At 49.7% G+C, this 21,244-nt stretch overlaps 1 protein-coding gene across 2 annotated transcripts in view; it reads left to right on the plus strand.

Annotated features, from left to right (window-relative positions):
• Positions 1-21,244, plus strand: part of LOC149365197 (uncharacterized) — a 92,128-nt gene that overhangs the window by 30,081 nt on the left and 40,803 nt on the right. The window contains exon 3 of one of the 2 annotated variants that reach the window (XM_089588251.1): positions 11,016-11,289. The exons of the other annotated variant lie outside the window; for it this stretch is intronic. Coding sequence (XP_089444377.1) covers positions 11,016-11,289 — 274 coding nt within the window. The remainder of the gene's footprint in view (positions 1-11,015; positions 11,290-21,244) is intronic. 2 annotated transcript variants of the gene reach the window in all.

Here is a 21,244-nt window from a genome sequence, read left to right on the forward strand (position 1 = left end):
AGCGAAGGAGCATGTGCTCCAATGTCTCCACTGCGCCGCAGTCAGCGCACGCGTCGCTCGGGGATGGTGGCCGCTGTGGCGAGCGAGCAGTTTGCGCTCACCACGGAGTCGTCAGTGAACACAAGCAGATGGTCGCGCAGTTGCTCGTAGAACGAGAGAGCGAAACCGAAACCGAAATCCGGCTAAGAGCTACCGCTGCCTTGTTACGTGAGGGCCTATTTCCCATGATGCTTTCCATTATATTTTTTTATGACTAGGCTTCAAGGTTATGACGTCATGCTCCCTCCTAGTTTTTTCTACCTCCATGGTGCAGGCTGTCAACGCGGGATTTTGGGACCTGCCTCCAGGCAGCTCGCGCCTGCAGCACGCAGCTTATTTTTTCTTTTCCAACGGTGCAGTTGCTACGCGGCCGAGAGTCCAAATGGCCGCGTAATTGAGCACGATATTTTTAATCAGTGGAAAAAGCCAAATTTTTCCTCCTTACTAAACGATGCGCTTGCAGAGCAGCACCACATTTATGCGGCCCAGCAGCGAATTTTTAAAAGAAAAAACGGTTTTCTTCTACTTCCAAGACCTCCCACGGCGAAGTATCGTTGTTTACAGACAAAGTGTACAGATACACATACGAATACACAATATCAGCGGCATAAAACACATCAGTGGGCACAACTAAGGTTTGAACACGGGGCCACATAGTAAGATGCAAGCACACTTACCATTACACCAAAAACCGACACACTGAATGAGGACGTAATTAGTTTTAAATATGCTATCTGGTGCCAAAAAAATGACATGAATACGTGAAATGGAAAAGCGCCTTTGATGAGCTAGCACGCATCTGATCCCATGATGCCAATGACGTTATATACGGCGCATCAGGCTCCATCCATCGGAATGTTTGATCGTATAAATGTGGTAGTTGATGCGGATTGCTTGCTTTTCGACCGGCTGGTGTGCAACTTGTCCTATAGTGTTAAACTGTATTCCACTGCCGATTTCGCCGATGCGTGTGGAAGCATGAATAAAATGCAATGCCCGCTACAAGGAATTTTAAGGTAATAAACTGAACTAAAAAATTAAAATCATACTGAATGCGTATTTCTCACGCAAGTTACCGCTAAAACGCGGATTGCAATTTTTGGCACAATTGCTGCCGTTGCATTCCGCTTCATTAGTGAGCGACACTGCTCACATCTTGTATTTATAGATGAGCGTGCTGCGATGGTCAGTAGCGCTATGGTATGGTCACTAGCATAAAACTGCTGATGAAAATACTATAGATGAAAGAAATTGCAGTATTAATAGCAGATGTGTCGTGTCGCATCATGGGGAGCGGCCATTTTTAATGTAACAGCGCTAGGGAGCTCATGTCGCAGAAGATCCGACTTCGGCGTTATCGGCGTCGTTGACTGCGAGCGAAAAATCCCTGAAAAATTGCCAGAGAAGCAACCTAGGAGGTAGGTGGGCTAGCTAGGCCACGTGACCTCATGGCGTCATCACAACGTGCCCACCGAATTGTGAGGAAGCTGCCCTCCGTGGCAGGTGCCAATTACAGGGCTTTGAAGGGGCTGTGATAAAGTTGCGGTATGCCTGGAATGTTAAGGCACCCCACTTGACGAATGTTGTCCCGCAAGAATTTTTTTAATGCTCTTTGTAGAAGCTGAGTTATCTCTACTCAAAATTTGAATTTCAGCTTCTTCGCGCCTTTCCCTCTCCTATCGTCACTTTTTGCACGCTGGAAGAGGCGCTCCTGCGTCGGCCCCCACCTCCGGGGGCGGAGCTTCCTGACCCGCCAGAGCTACGCGGTTTATTGGCCGTGCCCTTGGTAGCTGCCTGTCGTCTGAAAGAATCTAACCAACAGCCACCTCTCAACATGTGCACGCAGGTGCGAGCATGATAAAGTCGCCGTGTAGTGATGCGTGTAGAAGTGTATTATTTGGCTCAGGTGTTCATGACAACACAATACAGTGATTGAGAGAGTTGATATGCTCTCCTCGGGCGGTGTTTCAGAGCCCCTTTAAATTATTGATTGGTCGCGAGAGGTTGCTGGGAAGAGCAATCTGGATCGGACAAGTCCCACTGGTAGGCGGTGTTGGTGGAAAACATTTATATACAGATACACTTAAAGAGGTTATGTACGAGCTGGCCCAGAGGGGGCCAGCCCTTACAAGTACTATGTGGAGGTCCCTAGTTCGGGACCCCAGTGGCGTTGGCCGCCGCCCGGGCTCGCGCGACCAAGGCCTGTTGTGCCTGCAGGTCAGAGCAGCCGAGCAGGGTCGCCTCCCAGTCCTCCCGGGTTGGGTTGGGGTGAGGGGGGATAGCAGGGCTGGAGGGGCAGGCCCACACCATGTGGTAGATCTCTGAAGACTTCTACGCACAGTGCGGACAGCTGCCCGAGAAAGAAGGGTCGAAGTGTTTGAGAGCTGCCGGGCACAGCAAAGTATTAGTATACAGGCGAAGTCTCGAGAAGCCGCTCCTCCGCCTTTGAGAGACCTTTACACGGGCGGGGATAAAGACCGTGGCCAGATTGAAAAAGTAAAACAATGTCTTTGAAGGTGTAAGCTGGAGGGAATTCGAGTTCCTGATCGTTGGGGTCGGAGGGGAATGTCCGGTGAGAGAGCGCGCGGGCGGCGGCGTCAGCTGCCTCATTTCCCTCAAGGCCCATGTGAGCTGGTGCCCAAACGATACGCCGGTGAGCGGGTTCCCGGTGTAGACGCTGTTTTGGAGAATGCGGTAGGCTAGGTACGGTACCCAGCCCTGTTCGACGTTCCGACAGGCCCCTCGCGAGTTGGAAATAATTGTTTTTGAAGTGGGATCAGATGCAGCCAACGCAATGGCGACCTCCTCCGCGTGCGTTATTGGTGGACGACTGCGGCCGTGTACCATCCCCCATGGGGGGGGGGGGGGAGGCATCGACGCGATCCATAGTGGCGGGTCAGGGCTTCCGCCCGCGTCAGGCGCCGGCCATTATGGTCCTCACGGTTCATGTTCGTGGGAAGAGGGTGCACGTAGAGGACGCATCTCCACTGGGATGGAATACGTACGAGGGGGTACCCAAAAGAAACCGCACTTATTTTTGTTTGAACTTAATTTTTCACATTTTAAGAAATGACCTTCAATCTCCTTCAAAGTGTTAGCAAGAAGTGGCCGGATTCTTTTGGAATAAAGAAAACAGGTTTATTTTAAAACTTAAGGATACAAGAATGAGATAACTGGATTATTGATACGTAGGAGGTTCGGCGGATCTGCAGAGTTGGGAGGGCCTCGCCGACGCGTCTCGTATCGTCGGCGCCTCTCGGTCATCTCTCTTCCCAGGCTGCAGCGGTGGGGCTTTTATAGCCTGAGGAACGGTGGCCCCTCAGAATTGGCCAATCCAAGGCAGCGCTCGACGGCAGTCCGAAAGGGCCAACCAGCGACCGCGCGGCCAACCGCTTCAAATCTTGCCGCGCGCGCTGGCGTCCGGGAGAGAAGGAAACGGCGCCTCGCTGTCTGGCCTCTTGCGACAAGTCCAGGCGTGTTGGTTGAAGATACTTCTCCTTACGACTCCGCTGCCGTAAGGCGCAGCATCATGGCTTGTCAAGGGGGACGCTCGTAGGAGAATGTTAGGATGCGGGGCGCCTCGTGGTCGCTGAGCAGGAGCGTTAAATGTCGTGTGCTGGCGTGTTGGGACCGCATGGCTCGTCAGAAATGTGAATGCTGACACGGCCTTTCCAAAATTTGCGCCTGTCCTCAGGCGCACGTTGTCGACAGCAATTCTTGGGCGAGCTGGGCGTTCTCCGCCGCGTACCTTGTGGCTTGCGTCCAGCCCGTTCTAATACGCCTTCGCTTCCATCTAGGGAGACGATGCGACTTGTGCGAAGTGCCGTGTTTGTCTCGTTCGTTTCGTTTCTTGGTACAGGGAGTCGGGCTTGTTGGATCGTTCCACATCCTGCCGTGCATTCGTCGCGGCGCTGGCTTTATGGATGAGCCAGCTCGTCTTGGCAATGGCTTCTGCATTGTAGTAGTAACTGTAGCAGATGCGAAAGGTGCGCCGTGTCGTTGGAAGCACGTCTCGTGGCCAACTCGTGTCGGTAGTGGCTGCTGCACCGTAATATCCGTAGCTGGGGCGCGGGGCCCGTCGTGTCGTAGGGAGCCCGTTCCGTGGCTCGATCTCGGTGACACCGGCTGCTGTACCGTAGTGTCCGTGGCAGGGGCGCGGGGTCCGTTGTGTCGTTGGGAGCCCGTTTCGTTATCTGCTTGCGGTGACACCGGCTGCTGCACCGTAGTGTCCGTGGCAAGGGCTCGGGGTCCGTCGTGTCGTTGGTAGCCCGTTTTGTGGCCCGCTTGCGGCGGCACCGTGTGCTGCACCGTAGTGTCCGTGGCAGGGGCGCGGGGTTCGTCGTGTCGTTGGGAACCCTTTTCGTGGCCCGCTTGCGGCGGCACCGTGTGCTGCACAGTAGTGTCCGTGGCAGGGGCGCGGGGTCCGTCGTGTCGTTGGAAGACCTTTTCGTGGCCCGCTTGCGGCGACACCGTGTGCTGCACCGTAGTGTCCGTGGCAGGGGCGCGGGGTCCGTCGTGTCGTTGGGAGCCCTTTTCGTGGCCCGCTTGCGGCGACACCGTGTGCTGCACCGTAGTGTCCGTGGCAGGGGCGCGGGGTCCGTTGTGTCGTTGGGAGCTCTTTTCGTGGCCCGCTCGCGGCGACACCGTGTGCTGCACCGTAGTGTCCGTGGCAGGGGCGCGGGGTCCGTCGTGTCTTTGGGAGCCCGTTTCGTGGCCCGCTTGCGGCGACACCGTGTGCTGCACCGTAGTGTCCGTGGCAGGGGCGCGGGGTCCGTCGTGTCGTAGGGAGCCCGTTTCGTGGCCCGCTTGCGGCGACACCGTGTGCTGCACCGTAGTGTCCGTGGCAGGGGCGCGGGGTCCGTCGTGTCGTTGGGAGCCCGTTTCGTGGCCCGCTTGCGGCGACACCGTGTGCTGCACCGTAGTGTCCGTGGCAGGGGCGCGGGGTCCGTCGTGTCGTAGGGAGCCCGTTTCGTGGCCCGCTTGCGGCGGCACCGTGTGCTGCACCGTAGTGTCCGTGGCAGGGGCGCGGGATCCGTCGTGTCGTTGGGAGCCCTTTTCGTGGCCCGCTTGCGGCGACACCGTGTGCTGCACCGTAGTGTCCGTGGCAGGGGCGCGGGGTCCGTAGTGTCGCTGGGAGACCTTTTCGTGGCCCGCTTGCGGCGGCACCGCGTGCTGCACCGTAGTGTCCGTGGCAGGGGCGCGGGGTCCGTCGTGTCGTTGGGAGCCCTTTTCGTGGCCCGCTTGCGGCGACACCGTGTGCTGCACCGTAGTGTCCGTGGCAGGGGCGCGGGGTCCGTCGTGTCGTTGGGAGCACTTTTCGTGGCCCGCTTGCGGCGGCACCGCGTGCTGCAACGTACTGTCCGTGGCAGGGGCGCGGGGTCCGTCGTGTCGTTGGGAGCCCTTTTCGTGGCCCGCTTGCGGCGACACCGTGTGCTGCACCGTAGTGTCCGTGGCAGGGGCGCGGGGTCCGTCGTGTCGGCTGCGCCATGTTAGCAAGAAGTGGCCGGATTCTTTTGGAATAAAGAAAACAGGTTTATTTTAAAACTTAAGGATACAAGAATGAGATAACTGGATTATTGATACGTAGGAGGTTCGGCGGATCTGCAGAGTTGGGAGGGCCTCGCCGACGCGTCTCGTATCGTCGGCGCCTCTCGGTCATCTCTCTTCCCAGGCTGCAGCGGTGGGGCTTTTATAGCCTGAGGAACGGTGGCCCCTCAGAATTGGCCAATCCAAGGCAGCGCTCGACGGCAGTCCGAAAGGACCAACCAGCGACCGCGCGGCCAACCGCTTCAAATCTTGCCGCGCGCGCTGGCGTCCGGGAGAGAAGGAAACGGCGCCTCGCTGTCTGGCCTCTTGCGACAAGTCCAGGCGTGTTGGTTGAAGATACTTCTCCTTACGACTCCGCTGCCGTAAGGCGCAGCATCATGGCTTGTCAAGGGGGACGCTCGTAGGAGAATGTTAGGATGCGGGGCGCCTCGTGTTCGCTGAGCAGGAGCGTTAAATGTCGTGTGCTGGCGTGTTGGGACCGCATGGCTCGTCAGAAATGTGAATGCTGACAAAAGTATTCCCCACTTGCAATGATATGCTTGTCGATTCTTTAATTCCATTTTTCAAAACATTGTTTAAATTCATCTTTTGTGATGCTTTACAGTGCCTCCGTCGTTTTTTTCTTAACCTCAGCAACATCAGCGAAACGCTTTCCATTCACATATTTTTTCATTCTAGGAAACAATTATTCTCGCAATAATTATTCTCGCAATAACTCTACTGTTTTTTTAAATCCTGTTTCAGACGACGAGGTGGTCGCGGCTTTCAACAGCCTTAATAACAGCAAATCTGTAGATAGTACAGGCATTCAGATAAAGCCAGTTAAATTTGTTATTCATGGTATATCAAGCTGTTTGACACATATTTTTAATACATGCATTTCAGAAGGGGTATTTCCACGCAGCATGCAGTCTGCAAAGGTGATAGTATTGTTTAAAAAAGGCGATAAAAACGACCTTGCTAACTATCGCCCAATCTCTATCTTGCCTACCTTCTCAAAAGGTTTCGAAAAATTAATTCTCACGCGTCTTACATCCTTCATCGACCGTCACAATATTTTAAACCCCGCTCAGTTTGGTTTCAGGAAAAACAGATCAACTGAGCTTGCTCTTCTCACGCAAAAAGAGTATATTTTAGAGAATTTTGAAGAAAAGAAACTAGTGCTAGGAGTCTTTTTAGATTTCTCGAAAGCTTTCGACAGCATTAATCACAAAACGTTACTCAATAAACTAGACCGCTATGGTATACGTGGCACAGCCTACTCCCTTATATCTTCTTACTTATCCAGTAGAACACAGTATGTTGAAATAAATGGTTTTTCCTCTGCAGTGCAGCCCGTCATCTCAGGAGTTCCACAAGGAAGTCTTTTAGGCCCTCTTCTTTTTATTCTTTACATTAATGATATTGTCAGCATAGATCCATCTGCAAAATACATTATTTACGCCGACGATACCAGTCTGTTTTTCTCTGGTCATTCAGGTATTGATCTATCGAGCCGTGCTAACACGACCTTAGGCAAAATTGATCAATGGGCATCTAAGAACAGTTTAAAACTTAATGTAAATAAAACAAAAGCTGTACTCTTCCACCCCAAAAACAGATTATTCGAGTTATCCCCACTCATACTCAACGACAGTCAAATAGAAGTTAGCAAATCTGTCAAAACGTTAGGCGTCTATTTTTCAGACAATATGTCATGGGATGCCCATGTAGAATACTTAGCCACAAAGCTCTCACGCACTATAGGTTCCATACGTCGACATCTTTCAGTATTTCCTCTCTCGATTAATATTCTCCTATACAATGCACTTTTTTCCTCTATTTTAAACTATTGCTCACTAGTGTGGGCAACCACAACTGGAGAAAATATCACTAAGTTATTACTGCTGCAAAAAAGAGCAATCAGACTAATTTCTAAAGCTCCTTTCACCGCACACACAGGGCCATTATTTGAGCAACTAAAAATTGTTAAAATGACATCCTTGTATAACTACAGACTTTCCCTACTTTATAGACTAGGCATCACCAAGAAGGACGACACGCTAACATTACTAGCGGTGCTTCAACAACACATCAATACACATAACATCCGTAATCCAGAACGTTGGCATATCACTGGCTGTCGCACAAACTACGGCAAGCAGATGCTTCGTTATAGGCTTCCTGTTTTACTCAATCAGCACTCACGCAATAGTCGGAAAGATTTTACAGTTGTTTCCCTGAAACAATTCCGTCAAATGTTTTTGTGAACAGTTTGTCCATGTCCTCATTTAGTGCTATGTACATGATGTACTTTGATTTTTCTTTTTGTGCTTTTTAACTCAAATTTCTTTCAATTTTGATTTATTGATGTAAAAATTCAATCAGTTCATTTATCCTGCGCTGCCAAATGCCGTCAGAAAGGGGGCAGTCACCCCGTCAAGCTGCTCTCTGAAGCAGCTTTTTCGTGGCTGCTCCTTTCCTTTGTAAAAGAGGAAAAATAAACTATTATTATTATTATTATTATTATTATTAAAGAAAGTAGCACGGGGCAAAGTCGGGAGAGTATGAGGGTTGAGGAATAGGGGTCATGCCATTTTTGGTCCAAAATTGTCGCAGAGACAGGCCGTGTGAGCAGGGGCATTGCCATGATGGAAAAACCAGTCACCCGACCGCCACAAATCTGGCCGCTTGCACCGCACGCACACTGTTGCCCAATCTTTTCAAAACATCCAAGTAGAAAGCCTGGCTAACTGTCTGACCCTGCGGAACAAATTCTCAATGGACGACTCCTCTCACGTCGAAAAAACAAATCAGCATTGTTTTGAGGTTTGGTTTCACCTGACGAGCTTTCTTGAGGCGAGGTGAATTTGAAGTTTTCCATTGGCATGATTGTTACTTTGATTCAGGATTCGATTCAGGAACACTTGAGTTGTCCCCATAGCATTGTCGTTGTACGTCTTTCTTAATATTTCAAGAGTTTCCATTCAACTTTTTCCGAGCAAAAATCTGAATTTCACCGGCGCACGCTGTTCACGAAAATCAGCCATTGCAAAAACGACATTCACACAAAACAGTCGTCACTGTAAAATTCTGCCTAAACTAGTCTGACCTCCTTCAACGACGGCACTCGGCTTACTGACTCTGCAATGTTCGTTCTATGCGCTCCTAGTGGCAAAACGCGGTACCACAGAAGCTTTGCCGACCAAAAAATTTAGTCCGGTTTCTTTTGGGTACCCCCTCGTACGTGCTCTTCCATGAGATTGGTGTGTTGGATGTGTAGTCGGTCGGATGTGTGTTGGATGTGTGCTCCACCCAAAAGTCGGAATTTGTTCACAAACTACCAAAGTGCACAGCCAAAATTTCATTGTCTCTTGAGACAGGTCCAATCCCTGAAAATGCTGAAGTTCCGGGTATTTTATACACCAAGAGAGACGGTCAAAAACAACATTGGCCAAACTCCGTCAGGTGGGGGACCAGGTGGGCCGCTTGGTCCGCCGGGTTTCTAACAAGCGCGGGGGGTTACGATGTAAGGACGCCTTGCGGCTGGCGCATGCATTTGTTACCAGTCGAATTCTATATTCGACTCCATACCTCCACCTGCGGAAGCAAGACGAGGATTCACTCGAAGTCATCCTCCGCAAAATTATTAAGCGGGCTCTAGGCCTCCCCGCGAACCCCTCCAACAAGCGCCTCCTGGGGCTAGGCATGGTGAACACATTTCGGGAGCTCCGGGAAGCCCATTTGACCAACCAATACACACGTCTCTCGAAGACATCGTCGGGTCGCCGCCTCCTTGCCCGACTACACATCCACTGGTAGCAGCACCTGCCATCTCAAGGAAGTGGTGCATCCCTTAACCGCTGCACCACTGCTCTAGGAGTGGTATGACCCGCAGGGATCTATGGATGTCAAGCAGAGAATGCCCAGTTCTGCATATATGGACTTAGATATATCGTGTCGTACGCTTAAGGTGGAGCTTAAGTGTCCTCCCCAATTTTTTCCTTATATAATTGCAGACCGTGCGCGTTTTGTAACGAAAACTTTTAATGTTGCCTGCATTGAAGAAGTGAGTGCAATGTTGGTACTCATGGTTTGGAATGCTTCTAGCACCGTTAAACCTGCATTTAAAGCCGTCTTAATTGTGCCGGGGTGCGTCGCAGAACTCCAGCTTTAAATAGACAAAACTGCTGCGTAAACGGGATAAGAAACGTGTTCCGGTCTAGGAGAGTTTTCTTGGGTGGTCAATGCGTATAGCGCAGTGGTGGCGGCGTCCTTCTAAACGGATCTGGTCCAAGCGCCATGCAGAAATTTCAACTGACGCTGATTAACAGTGCAGGAGTTATGTCAAGCGTGCTTTTCAAACAATGTGAACTATTTAAGCTTTCCATTAAATGACAGCTGCAGCCTTGATGCGAGCAGCTATGACTTCGGTTTGCGGCCCCATAATATGATAATTAACTGAATTATTTTAGCTGAAGTGCTAAACATCACTGACTCCAAATATGGGCTCGTTGAAATGGCGTATATAAACATGGAGAAAGTATTCGCGTCATGGGAGGTAAGTATTGCGCGCAGCGGTGGTGTCTTCAGTGTTGAACTCTGTCATCTCAGTAGCTCTGTATGACTCATTCCAGTTTATGTTCCTTTGGCAAAAATGTGTCGCACTTGCTAGCATCGTGTTACTATATGCAAGCGGGTTTGCTGAAGGTTGGCCTACTTTAGCAAGCTTCTTTGTTAAATGTATTGAGAAAAATCACGTTGTGAACATCATGCAGACATCACAAATGTAACTCCACAGCAAACAGGTTCAGAAACACCCTGAAAGACACCTATGGGTATTATAATTATTGTAGGGGATGCCATAACTGTAGTGCAAAGTTAGACAGGTTGTCGGCAGGTTTTCGTAGGGAATGTTTAGTTTCCCTCCAAGAGTGCACAAAAAAAACCGCGTCTTTTAAACCAATCAAAACCTATGAAGCTATAGAGGAGTCGGAAAAAGGGTGCAACTGCAACGATGTCACCCTTACTATGGGTGTGGCGAGCATACTTTGCACCCTTTCTGGAGGGTGCAAGCTATAGACACGGGAGTGCACCCTTAAGGGTGAAAATTTTTCTACACTGCACCTGCTGCCCCGCGATATAGTTCACTGTAATCGCGATGAGCGCGTGGAGTATATTCACCTCGTGCTCACACGAACTTGAAAGAAGAGCTGAGCCCGGCTCCCTGTAAAATGAACAAGAAACCCGTGAGTATCTTGCCTCCTCCACATAGCCCAGGAAGAGCAAAGTCACATCAGGGCTTGCGGAACCATGGCGCATTCTTTCACACAACGTGCCGACAGAACGGCCGCTTTCAGGGCGTGCGCCAGGCAGCGCTGCGTTGAGGCCAGGGCTGGACCCGCGGAAACAGCGTCGTCTCGACCGCAGCCGTTTCCCATCTTCCTCAGGTGTGAGCGGTGACCAGCAGTGGACGACGTATCAGCGCCCTTGGTCCACGCAGCAGCAGCAGCGGGACCCGTACCAGGGCTCGTACCACTCGGTGTACAAGCAGACCATCCTGCGGGACGAAGACAGCAGCAGCCGCGCAGTGCCTTCCTTCAACGTGCTGCTGGGCGCGCTAACCGGCATCGTCGGCTTCCTCATCATCAACGTCACCGTGGTGATCGCCGTGCGGCGCTGCTCGCACCGCCGCATGCGCAGGAGGAGGATACTCGTGCTCGAGTGAGTCTTTGCACCTATCCCGCCGCAGTGGCAGTTTGCACCCGTGCCCGCGTTTGCTGGACGCAGACGCGCATTTCTTTGTCCGAAGAGGGAGAGATACTGGGAATGTAAAACACGCAAGGAAATTCCGAGTCGGTCACTCAAGCACGACGCTGGCCGATTGCTGTGGTTCCATGATATTGCTAATCTTTCGGCGCTTTTTGCACTGTAGACCGTTTAGGGGAATCCCCGAAGGTGGAGTGTGCTTGTAACACGGAAGTCATTACTAATCCACCTAAGCGCTGCGACATGGCTACAGAGGAAAGCGCAACAAGTTGGGCTAGTTGGTTTTCCGTTGAAGTTAATGCCGCATAAACTTGCCAGAATGTGTAAGCAGGTCAGCGGAATTTGTGTGGCCGCATGAGGGAACACGCCGTGATGGTCAGATCTTTGGAGCGGGAAAACCACCTCACTGCCCTTATTGTTAACAGGGTGATAACCAGCAAGAACCACGTGTCTGCGAAACGTGCCGTCTGTTATCCATTGATCTCCTTAGGGAGCGCGCCGAATCGTTGACGCAAACTCCCGAACGCAACCTCACACTTCATTTTAAGGATTGCCAAGAGCGTACGTGCAGGTCATACCTGCACGAATGCAAAATTCTTATGACTCATCGCGATCAGCTGACCTGTGTAATCACCGAAGCGTTCGCAATCCGCAAAAATGGCGCATATTGCGTCAGCGCATGTTCAGTTAGCTAAAGAAATCCTAGAATCTTACCTAGAATCTCACCGCTACCACTGGCCGATATTTTCTTCTCTTTTTTGTGTGTGTTTGCAACTTTTTCCTGTATATTGCCTTGTTCAGTTATTAGTAGCGCTCATGTTGTCTGCTGTTCTTTCCTGTGTCCCGTTTTTGCGCTATATTCACTTCAAGGTTGTTGGCCGAGTCAGTCGTACATATACTTAAGCAACGGAAGTCCGCAAAAAAAAAAATAAAACGTTTATCCGTCAAAAATGCGCCCGTCCTTGTGCTCTTCTCGTCCGTGCCTTTTTTTGCGCATTTCCCTTGCTTAAGCTTTCACAGAAGCCGCGTAGACGAAGAAAAATTTCACAGCTTACATCTGCGAAAGCAGTATAGCTTTCGTTTCTAGCTGTATGGCAGCACTTAGGTGGATGCTAATGAGTAACTACAGACTAATTGGGAGTCTATTGATCACGAGTCGCGTCTGCTAGGGCGCGCTCACCTTTTGATGGGGGCCATTCTGCTGCATGCCACCTCGACTCCCCTGTGCTGAGAGCAATATGTCGCGGGTTCGCTCCCATCCGCGGCGGCCGCATTTCGATGAAGATCGAAATCAAATACACTCATATGCTGCGTTCTATCTGTGCGCGTTGAAAGAAGCCTAACGTGGTCTGAATTATTCAGCAGTCCTGCACGTACTGCAGTGTGCCAGGCATAGCGTGAAGTGAATTTGTGTAATTCTTGCGACACGTATAACGGAACCGAGGTACTCGTAAGCCGTGCCTAGGTTTCCCCGATGCTAGACTGCAGTTGTGTGGAACACGTAGCAACGTTGTTTCAACGCGACAGTGGTGAGGGTCCCGCGTCGCCGAAAAACCGGCAATTCAAGAGCGGGGGCTAGTTGGTGCTTCATACTGATCAATTCGCGCTAAAAGGCACAGACACACGAAAACACGCGCTTCGTCCGTTTGTGTTTTCGTGTGTCTGTGCCTTTTACGCGCTTCGTCCGTTTGTGTTTTCGTGTGTCTGTGCCTTTTACGCTCTTCGTCCGTTTGTGTTTTCGTGTGTCTGTGCCTTTTACGCGCTTCGTCCGTTTGTGTTTTCGTGTGTCTGTGCCTTTACGCGCTTCGTCCGTTTGTGTTTTCGTGTGTCTGTGCCTTTTACGCTCTTCGTCCGTTTGTGTTTTCGTGTGTCTGTGCCTTTACGCGCTTCGTCCGTTTGTGTTTTCGTGTGTCTGTGCCTTTTACGCTCTTCGTCCGTTTGTGTTTTCGTGTGTCTGTGCCTTTTACGCGCTTCGTCCGTTTGTGTTTTCGTGTGTCTGTGCCTTTACGCGCTTCGTCCGTTTGTGTTTTCGTGTGTCTGTGCCTTTTACGCTCTTCGTACGTTTGTGTTTTCGTGTGTCTGTGCCTTTTACGCGCTTCGTCCGTTTGTGTTTTCGTGTGTCTGTGCCTTTTACGCTCTTCGTCCGTTTGTGTTTTCGTGTGTCTGTGCCTTTTACGCGCTTCGTCCGTTTGTGTTTTCGTGTGTCTGTGCCTTTTACGCGCTTCGTCCGTTTGTGTTTTCGTGTGTCTGTGCCTTTTACGCTCTTCGTCCGTTTGTGTTTTCGTGTGTCTGTGCCTTTTACGCGCTTCGTCCGTTTGTGTTTTCATGTGTCTGTGCCTTTACGCGCTTCGTCCGTTTGTGTTTTCGTGTGTCTGTGCCTTTTAGCGCGAATTGATCAGTATGAAAAACCGGCGTCGGTGACGCGTTTCAGCGTCGTTGACCGTGAGCGAAAAATCCACGAAAATCGTGAGTGAAGCAACCTTCGTGGAAGGTGGGCAACCTAGGTCACGTTACCCTGTGACATCATCACAACTTGCCATCTTTGGCAGGTGGCAGCTAAATTAATGGTTGATCGCGAGACGTTGCTTAGGGAGAGCACCCTGTCTCACAAGCCCCACATGTGGCTGTCTTTGAAACAGCCACCTGCCGGGGAAGTGGCACTTTGCAACCCTGCACCACTGCGCCAGGAGTGATATATGAATGTGAAGTAGTGCAAGGGATTTAACAGGGTGATATGAATACGTTCTGCCCGCTTAACTGCGGCTGACACAGCTCAAAACCGCCGGACACCATCCCGTGATCGCGTACGCTACAGAGCGCACGCCGTCCACGGCGGGCCTTGGTCTGAGGAACAAAGGAACGGCACTCTGGCTGACACAAACAAGGCATTTATTGCTACATCAATAACGCCAGCGCGCAACAAATACGCTGAGAAATCGAGGTCGTCCGGTTCACCAGCATGGTTGCAAGCGAACGTTCGCCCACGGTAGGGCAAGGGGGAAACTCCGAGGCCGGACGGGATGAGCTGGCGGGAGAATGTTCCCACCACGAGGCCTCGCCCCGCTAGCAGAGAGCGGAGCGCACGACGACACGTTCGTACGCGGCAGAATCCCGATCCGAAGAGGGCCGTCTCCCCCGCGCGCACAGCAATCACGCCATCCGTGGATGGATGGATGGATGGATGGACGGACGGACGGACGGACGGACGGACGGACGGACGGACTGATAGGAGCGCCCCCTTCGAAACGGGGTGGTGGCAATTGCCACCATGCTCAGCTTTTCTTTCTTTACTATTTTTTTTGTTTACTGTGTTGGTGGCAATTCTCATTAAGATTCGCCGTCATCTTTACCTACGGTTTCCTACAATCTAACCTTATGCCACTTCTCTGCTTTTCAGCCACCAATCCTCCAATCGCTTTTTGCTAACTTCCACTGCAGATCTATTTACATGACCATTGTTATCATTAAACCCTAGGGCCTGCGACGCCCACGCCGTCCCTTGTTGGTTAAGGTAACTAACCAAGCTAAGGAGGGTGCATCGCGGGGAAGCCAACCAAAGGGGGCCGGCGAGAGCAGGTTCCTTCACTAGAGAATGACCAGTCCCGCATATATGGGCATCGACTCATTAACGCTATTGCTTCATACCCTTAATTAAAGGGGTTGTGCTTCAACGAATACACGAGCTTATGAATCAATTGAGAGAGTTTGGGTGCCTAAAACGAACCGTATATTAAAGAAATTTCAATCGAAATTGAGACCGGAAATCTCTTCCCACCGGCAGCGACTGCCATATTGAGTGCTGTCGTGACATCACAGGGGCATACACGGAGCAACGTCGTCTGTTATCGGTGCTGCAATGCGGGCAGCGAGGTCTCTTGTCCCCTGTGCTTTGGTCGGCAATCGAAGTGGCAGGCGTCCCTCATATGTGAGTGACTGTTAACATATTTTTTTTTTTTTTTTTACGATAGAGGTAGGGTCCGGTCACACTGCGCCGATGCGACGGTCAGTGTGACCGGACGGTCAGACCGGACGGTGCGACGGTCAGACGAAATCAGTTCACACCACCACTAGACCTGATGTCACTGGCTCTGCCTCGTCCGCGCACGGCACATGCTTCGCAAGCCAAAAACGGGCGCGCGGGCTGCACACTGCCGCCTGAGCTGCAGCAGCACCCTCTAGAGAATTTGAGGAGGCCTTAGTACTCCTCTCGTGACGTCACGAAAAGAGACCCAGAGTCGCCGCCACTTACGACGGAGTTTAAAGAATCGCGGCTCGAATCAACTAGCAGCAATAGGCTTCGATTTATCAATCCACATTATTCTACAGTTGAAATGCTGGAATGGAGAGCAGACACTTTGTGCGAAATTTATTTAGAGGCACTAGCCGCAAACCGGGTTTGTAAAGTTTGTTTAAGCACTGATGTTAGCAACTCTATCGCATTACTCTTTCTTGTCTTTCTCAGTAAACATTTTTCTTTATGCATTACTTGAAATAAATTCACCATTGTTTTAAAACTTTTCCGTCTTTATTTTTCTACCTAGTTTAATGGAGTGCAGCGATTATGAAAAATTAAACACATCCGATTACCTTCACAGCTGCAAGTGTATATTTTTATTGGGGACACGTGTATTTGTTCTAATATAGATTACATTTTAAATTAATACGTTCGCTTTTGAGGCAGACACATACACTGCCACAGTCTGTTTATTGATAACACAGCAAGTAGGTTTAGAAGTTGACATAAAATACTCATGCTGCTATTTACAAAGGAACAGCTGCCTTATTCGACAGAGTTTCAGCTTTTGTCTTTTTTTGACTTGGCGTTGGGATCCAATATTTTGTCATTCATCTTGCAACAGTAGTTCTTTAGCAAAATGTTTGTGCTACACTGCAACTGGTCTTTCAACACAAGTTCACACTTGTGGCCATCCTTGCAAGTGTCAGACTCTAAGGAATGGTCACCGGCGAGCAGTTCAAGCGTGAGGTCCGCTACTGAATGACACTGGTTCGACAGGCGGAGGAAGTCCTCATTTGTTTACAGTTGCTTGACAACTACGTAGTTGTAAGCGGTAACGTTGACGAAAATGTAGCTGGGCAAACAAGTCTGCCCCCCCCCCCCCCCCCCCCCCCCCCCTTTCAAGTTGCTTCATGAGGTCATACCGGCCATCGGTGTTGGATACTGATGTCATCCTTTTTTTCGCTGAGCGCGTCCCTGCATTTTGTACAGTTCAGCCACATAAACCAGCGCCAGGACAGTGTGTTTTAGTTCCAACAGTGCATCTTCGGTCACCGCTGCATTTAGGCTAGCACGTCGGTGTTCTGGTCACAAGTGAAGCTCATCCCATCGCTCATCCTTACTTATGGCTGGTAAAGTGCTTTGCAGCCTTAGCTTCTTTTCACATTCATACGCTTGCCTCATCCACGCCTTATACTGGGATCCAGCTAGCATCCTGTACCCTCCAAAGCACTTCTCCAGACTCGGTTTGGATCTTTTCTAGGAGGGCATATGATAGCTTGAACTCTTCGAAGCAGTACTTGGGAAACACCACAAAAGCATAAGTTGTGCACTCGATAGTGGCATGGGTCTCTCTTGTTAGCGTACCGCTGCCCATATCTTTTTTGCCTTTGCACTCCTCCAACCAGGCAAAAAGATTGCGCAGAAAATCAGTCATGTCATTTTCCGAAGGAAACACTGGTTCTTGGAACTTGTCTCGAAGCCTTTTGCCCTTCCAAGGGGTGTTCACATTCACCATCTTCCACCATTTTACCACCATCTCAGTGAAAGTGGCAGTCCTCTTGAAAAATAAGAGGTTGTGCTTCATCCCAAGGGCTCGCAGGGCCTGAGAAAGGTACCCATTTAAGTTTTGCAAAGCTAACTTGGCATTTTGTCGTTAAATGAACAAAGTGCTTTTCTTGACAGTCTGCAGCCATAGCTTAACATCCTCTGGCACTCCAAGTTGTAGAGGTTGCTGTTGGTAGCAAATAATGCAGAGAGCATTAGCTGTCCTCGAGTGAAGCGTTTTTTGAACTCTGGAAAATAGAGACAACGTTGCTGGTTTTTTTGGTGAAGCCAATTATTGCGTATACACTTTAGTATGTGTACCGGGTCTGTTACAAAAAGAGAGGCCTTGCAGGGTCCGATGGATGCGAATGAACAATTTGTTTAGAAGGAGGGGATGAGAAGTGAGACATAGTCCACGTATTACGTTTCTCAGCCACCGGTGCAGATATTCTGATTCAGATTTTTGGACAGGGACAATGTGAGTGACTTTCTTAAACTGGCACAAGAGGCTTTGCACCATAAAAACAAGTGCGCTCGTTGCTGCACCTGACCTGTTCAGAGCAGCACCTGCAGTATTGCCTCCTTTGTAGCCGAAATAAGGCTTGATGTGAATTTCATCCACCATCAGTTCGCAGAACGTTGGCTATCATTCAGGTGAGTGATTCATCCCGCCATGTACCGATTCCCTCTGATGTTCAGTCTGAGGATTCCTGCTTTCGGATCCGCAGATATATTTGTGTACGTGAGGCGATACAGTGAAGAGTTGACAGCGAAATATCGGCTGAGCAACGTCTCCGAACCTTGTTCAGTGAGTGGAGCTTCATGTGCTACATTGTATGATATTGGTGCTTTCATTTGTGGCCGAAAAAGATTTTTGTCCAGCAGGAGAAGAATTTGCTTGCTGATGTCTTTGTTGGCGGATTCAGGACTTCGAGGTTGGCGTTGCTTTTCTCAAAGCTCTCAAGTAGCTCCATCATTGCTACTGTTTGGATGGAGATTTCTGGTTTCCGTTTTTTTTTTTTTTGGTCCCAATATAATCTATGTTGGGTTGGAGAAATTTGTACCTAGTTTCATTATCGGCGTCTTTACGAAGTAAACTGTCATGCTAAGGTCAGCATTTACTGCAACTGAATACTTGATGCATGGAACGTCTTCTTCAATGATGTGCACTAAAATAAGGCGTTCATTCCCTTCAGTAGCATGCCAGAATGCAGTCTTCTTGCTTGCTACATATTCGGTCCAGCCTTTTAGTTTTAGAATACTATCGCTTCCTGCTCTCTGCGGAATACTTCAGCTGGCTCTTCAAGCGCTTTAGAAGCCTCAAGAGGCATGCGCTTCGAGTCTGGGTCATCTGTTGAAGTGGCTTAGAAAGATAAGACAGGCATTCCGGAAACTTTGATGGGATTGCTGCTGGGCTAAGGCGCAGATACGAAAGTCGTGGTGTGCCCTGTAGCCTTGTCGATGTGGGAGGCCTCTCGCACGATATTGGCCTTAGTCAAGTGAAACCTAGAGGGAAGTTAAAATTTTGAAGCGAAAGCTTCTCTACGGGAACTCGGGCTTCAATCGCGGGCCGTGTAAATTTGACCTTCAGCTGAATGCGAACTCACGGTATTGAAACATTACAGCTGCGGCGGAAAATTCAAAGACTGAAACTACTTTTCTTACTAAAAAACCATAAACTGTCTATGAATGCAGACCCCTTCCTCAAACCTAACACTACGCGCCAAACACGAAATCATCATACACAATCATTAACCCCTTACAGTGCTAGGATTAACGCCTTTAAATACTCATTTTTTCCACGCACCATTGAGGAGTGGAACAGGTGTCCGCCAGATCTCTTAACCAGAGCTGATTCTTTTGACTCTATGTTTTCTTCACAGCATTTAATTTGAGAGCCATTTATTTCTACGTTTACTTTTTGTATTTTGCACCTGAGCCTTGTATTTATTGCTCTATTTTGTGTTACAACTTGTATTTAACATTTTTCAATTTTGCTAAACCTGTTCTTTTTTGCATATATTATGTATTCGCCCCTCCTGCTTGGGCCTACTGTAGGCCTGCAGTATGTTCTAAATAAATAAAATAAATAAATTAGAGGTCAAACCGTGAAAAGGAGAAAAAGAAATTGAATCAATATCCATGACTGGGAGTCGAACCCGCGGTTGCGTGAACAGATCTCCTTTAAAGGGGCTGCGAAGCACTGCTTGAAGGGATGCCGGCTATACTTCGGGTGGATTCTTTATGTCACACAGATGCTAACTCAAACAGAATTGCAGGAATCGATGCATTGGGACGGGAGTTGTTCAATGAAGAAGTTTCAAAATGCAAGCAAACAAAATGCTGCCCTCAACTCGATTTTGGCGGGGCTTCCCATTCCCATTTCGCTCTCCCAATGACGGCAATGGGAGAGGACCAATCAAAACAGCCTATCTGGGCTCGTCGCGAAAGTTTGCACATCATTGTTGCCTGTTCGCTGCCACTCATTCTTGCCAAGGCTGGCAGCGTTGTTTTCATGGTTGCAACAACCATGTGGACTCCCAGCTGGCCCAGCTTTTACGGGAATTCGTGCAATGTAACTGGCTTTTCGGAAATGTGCTACTGTAGATGTGTGCCAGTGTTATATCTGGAACAAAAATTCTCCGACAATACTGACCAATCGTGATGCTTGATCGTCACGTCGATGGCGCAGAACGGAACGGTGATCAATGGCCTTCCCTGAGTTATTCAAACTCGAGCGCGAGATACTTTTAGAGCGCAGCTCTTTGGCGTCCGTTCCTGGGTTTCGCGTCGTCGTCGGCGTCGGCGTCGGCCTCGTAACCAGCTCCGCCCCCAATGTAACGCTTTTCAATTGGTCGAAATGCTCGTGACGTCACAGTGCGCGAATTTCAAATGGGGCCAATTGTACTTTGGCTAGTAACCATGCAACCAATCAAAGGGATCGTATAGTGATGCTGCAACTAAGTTGGACTGAGTTTAGTTAATTGCTTAATTAATCAATTAGCTTAATTAATATAGAGGAGAATGAAGAGGTCAGAAGAAAAGAAAAGACGCGCGCCGCAGTGACAACAGCGTCCGCGGAAGAAAACGCTGCTGAAAAAAAAACAGATAAGTACGAAGCCGCGTTCCCTCCACCACCACGCACTTCCCCACTCAGTAAGACGTTGCTCGTTTCATATACGTTGTGTCGAGCATCCTAGACAGTTCCAACAATTGACAGGTTAATGACAGAACACGATGGATAGAAATGCAATAATGTAAATATGAAATAGCCTAATTAACCTTTCTAGTTAGACCGCATAAATCTATAAAACCGAGAACGAAATTGGTCGAGTTGGGGAATCGAACCAGGGTCTCCGGAGTGCGATACGAGCACGCTAGCCACTCCGTAATGTCAGCTGAATGGTTTGGAATGAACAAAGGCGCGTCTAGCTAATACGGTGTCTTCGTTCACTCCCATCTTCCCCCTTTCCCTTACGGCGAGGTGCAGGTGTCCACCCAGATATGCGAGAGAGATACATTTCCTTTCCTCAAAAAATAAATTTACCGTCCAGCAAGGCGTACAGCCGAATTGGCGATGGCGTTCTGTGGACTCTCTGGCAGCGTTGCAAGACGCTGTCGCGTTCCACTCTTACAGGCGAAGCTTAACATGTTAACCACACATCAGTAACACACGCAGACAGCCAATGGACGCGTCATTCGCTGGCAGCACTTGATTCATCATTCACAACCACATTCTTAACGTACGCTCCCTTGCCGCACATGCCAAGGACGTACACCACGATCACATTCTGCGCCATTCCTCTGTACTTTGCTTTGCTGAAACCTGGATGGATCCCGAAGAGCCTCTCGAAATCATAGATTTCCTATACTGCTGTGGTGCTCGCAGAGACCACAACAGAGCGGCGGGAGTCGCTATCTACTTGCGCACAGGTCTCTCTGCAATACCAGTCGAAATGTTTGGCACGCCACATGAACTTGGCGAACTGTGCGCCGCAAAGTTGCCCAACGGCTTGCTGGTAGTAGCTGCCTACTTCGCCCCTACCGCACTCACGAAAGACGCCGTGCACTTCCTGCAACTCGCATTAACCGTCCATCGATCCACACCGATGTTAGTAGTGGGGGACT

This window comes from Amblyomma mixtum, chromosome 1 (assembly GCF_055824585.1).
Source record: "Amblyomma mixtum isolate Tamu chromosome 1, ASM5582458v1, whole genome shotgun sequence".
Classification (NCBI taxonomy): Eukaryota; Metazoa; Arthropoda; class Arachnida; order Ixodida; family Ixodidae; genus Amblyomma; species Amblyomma mixtum.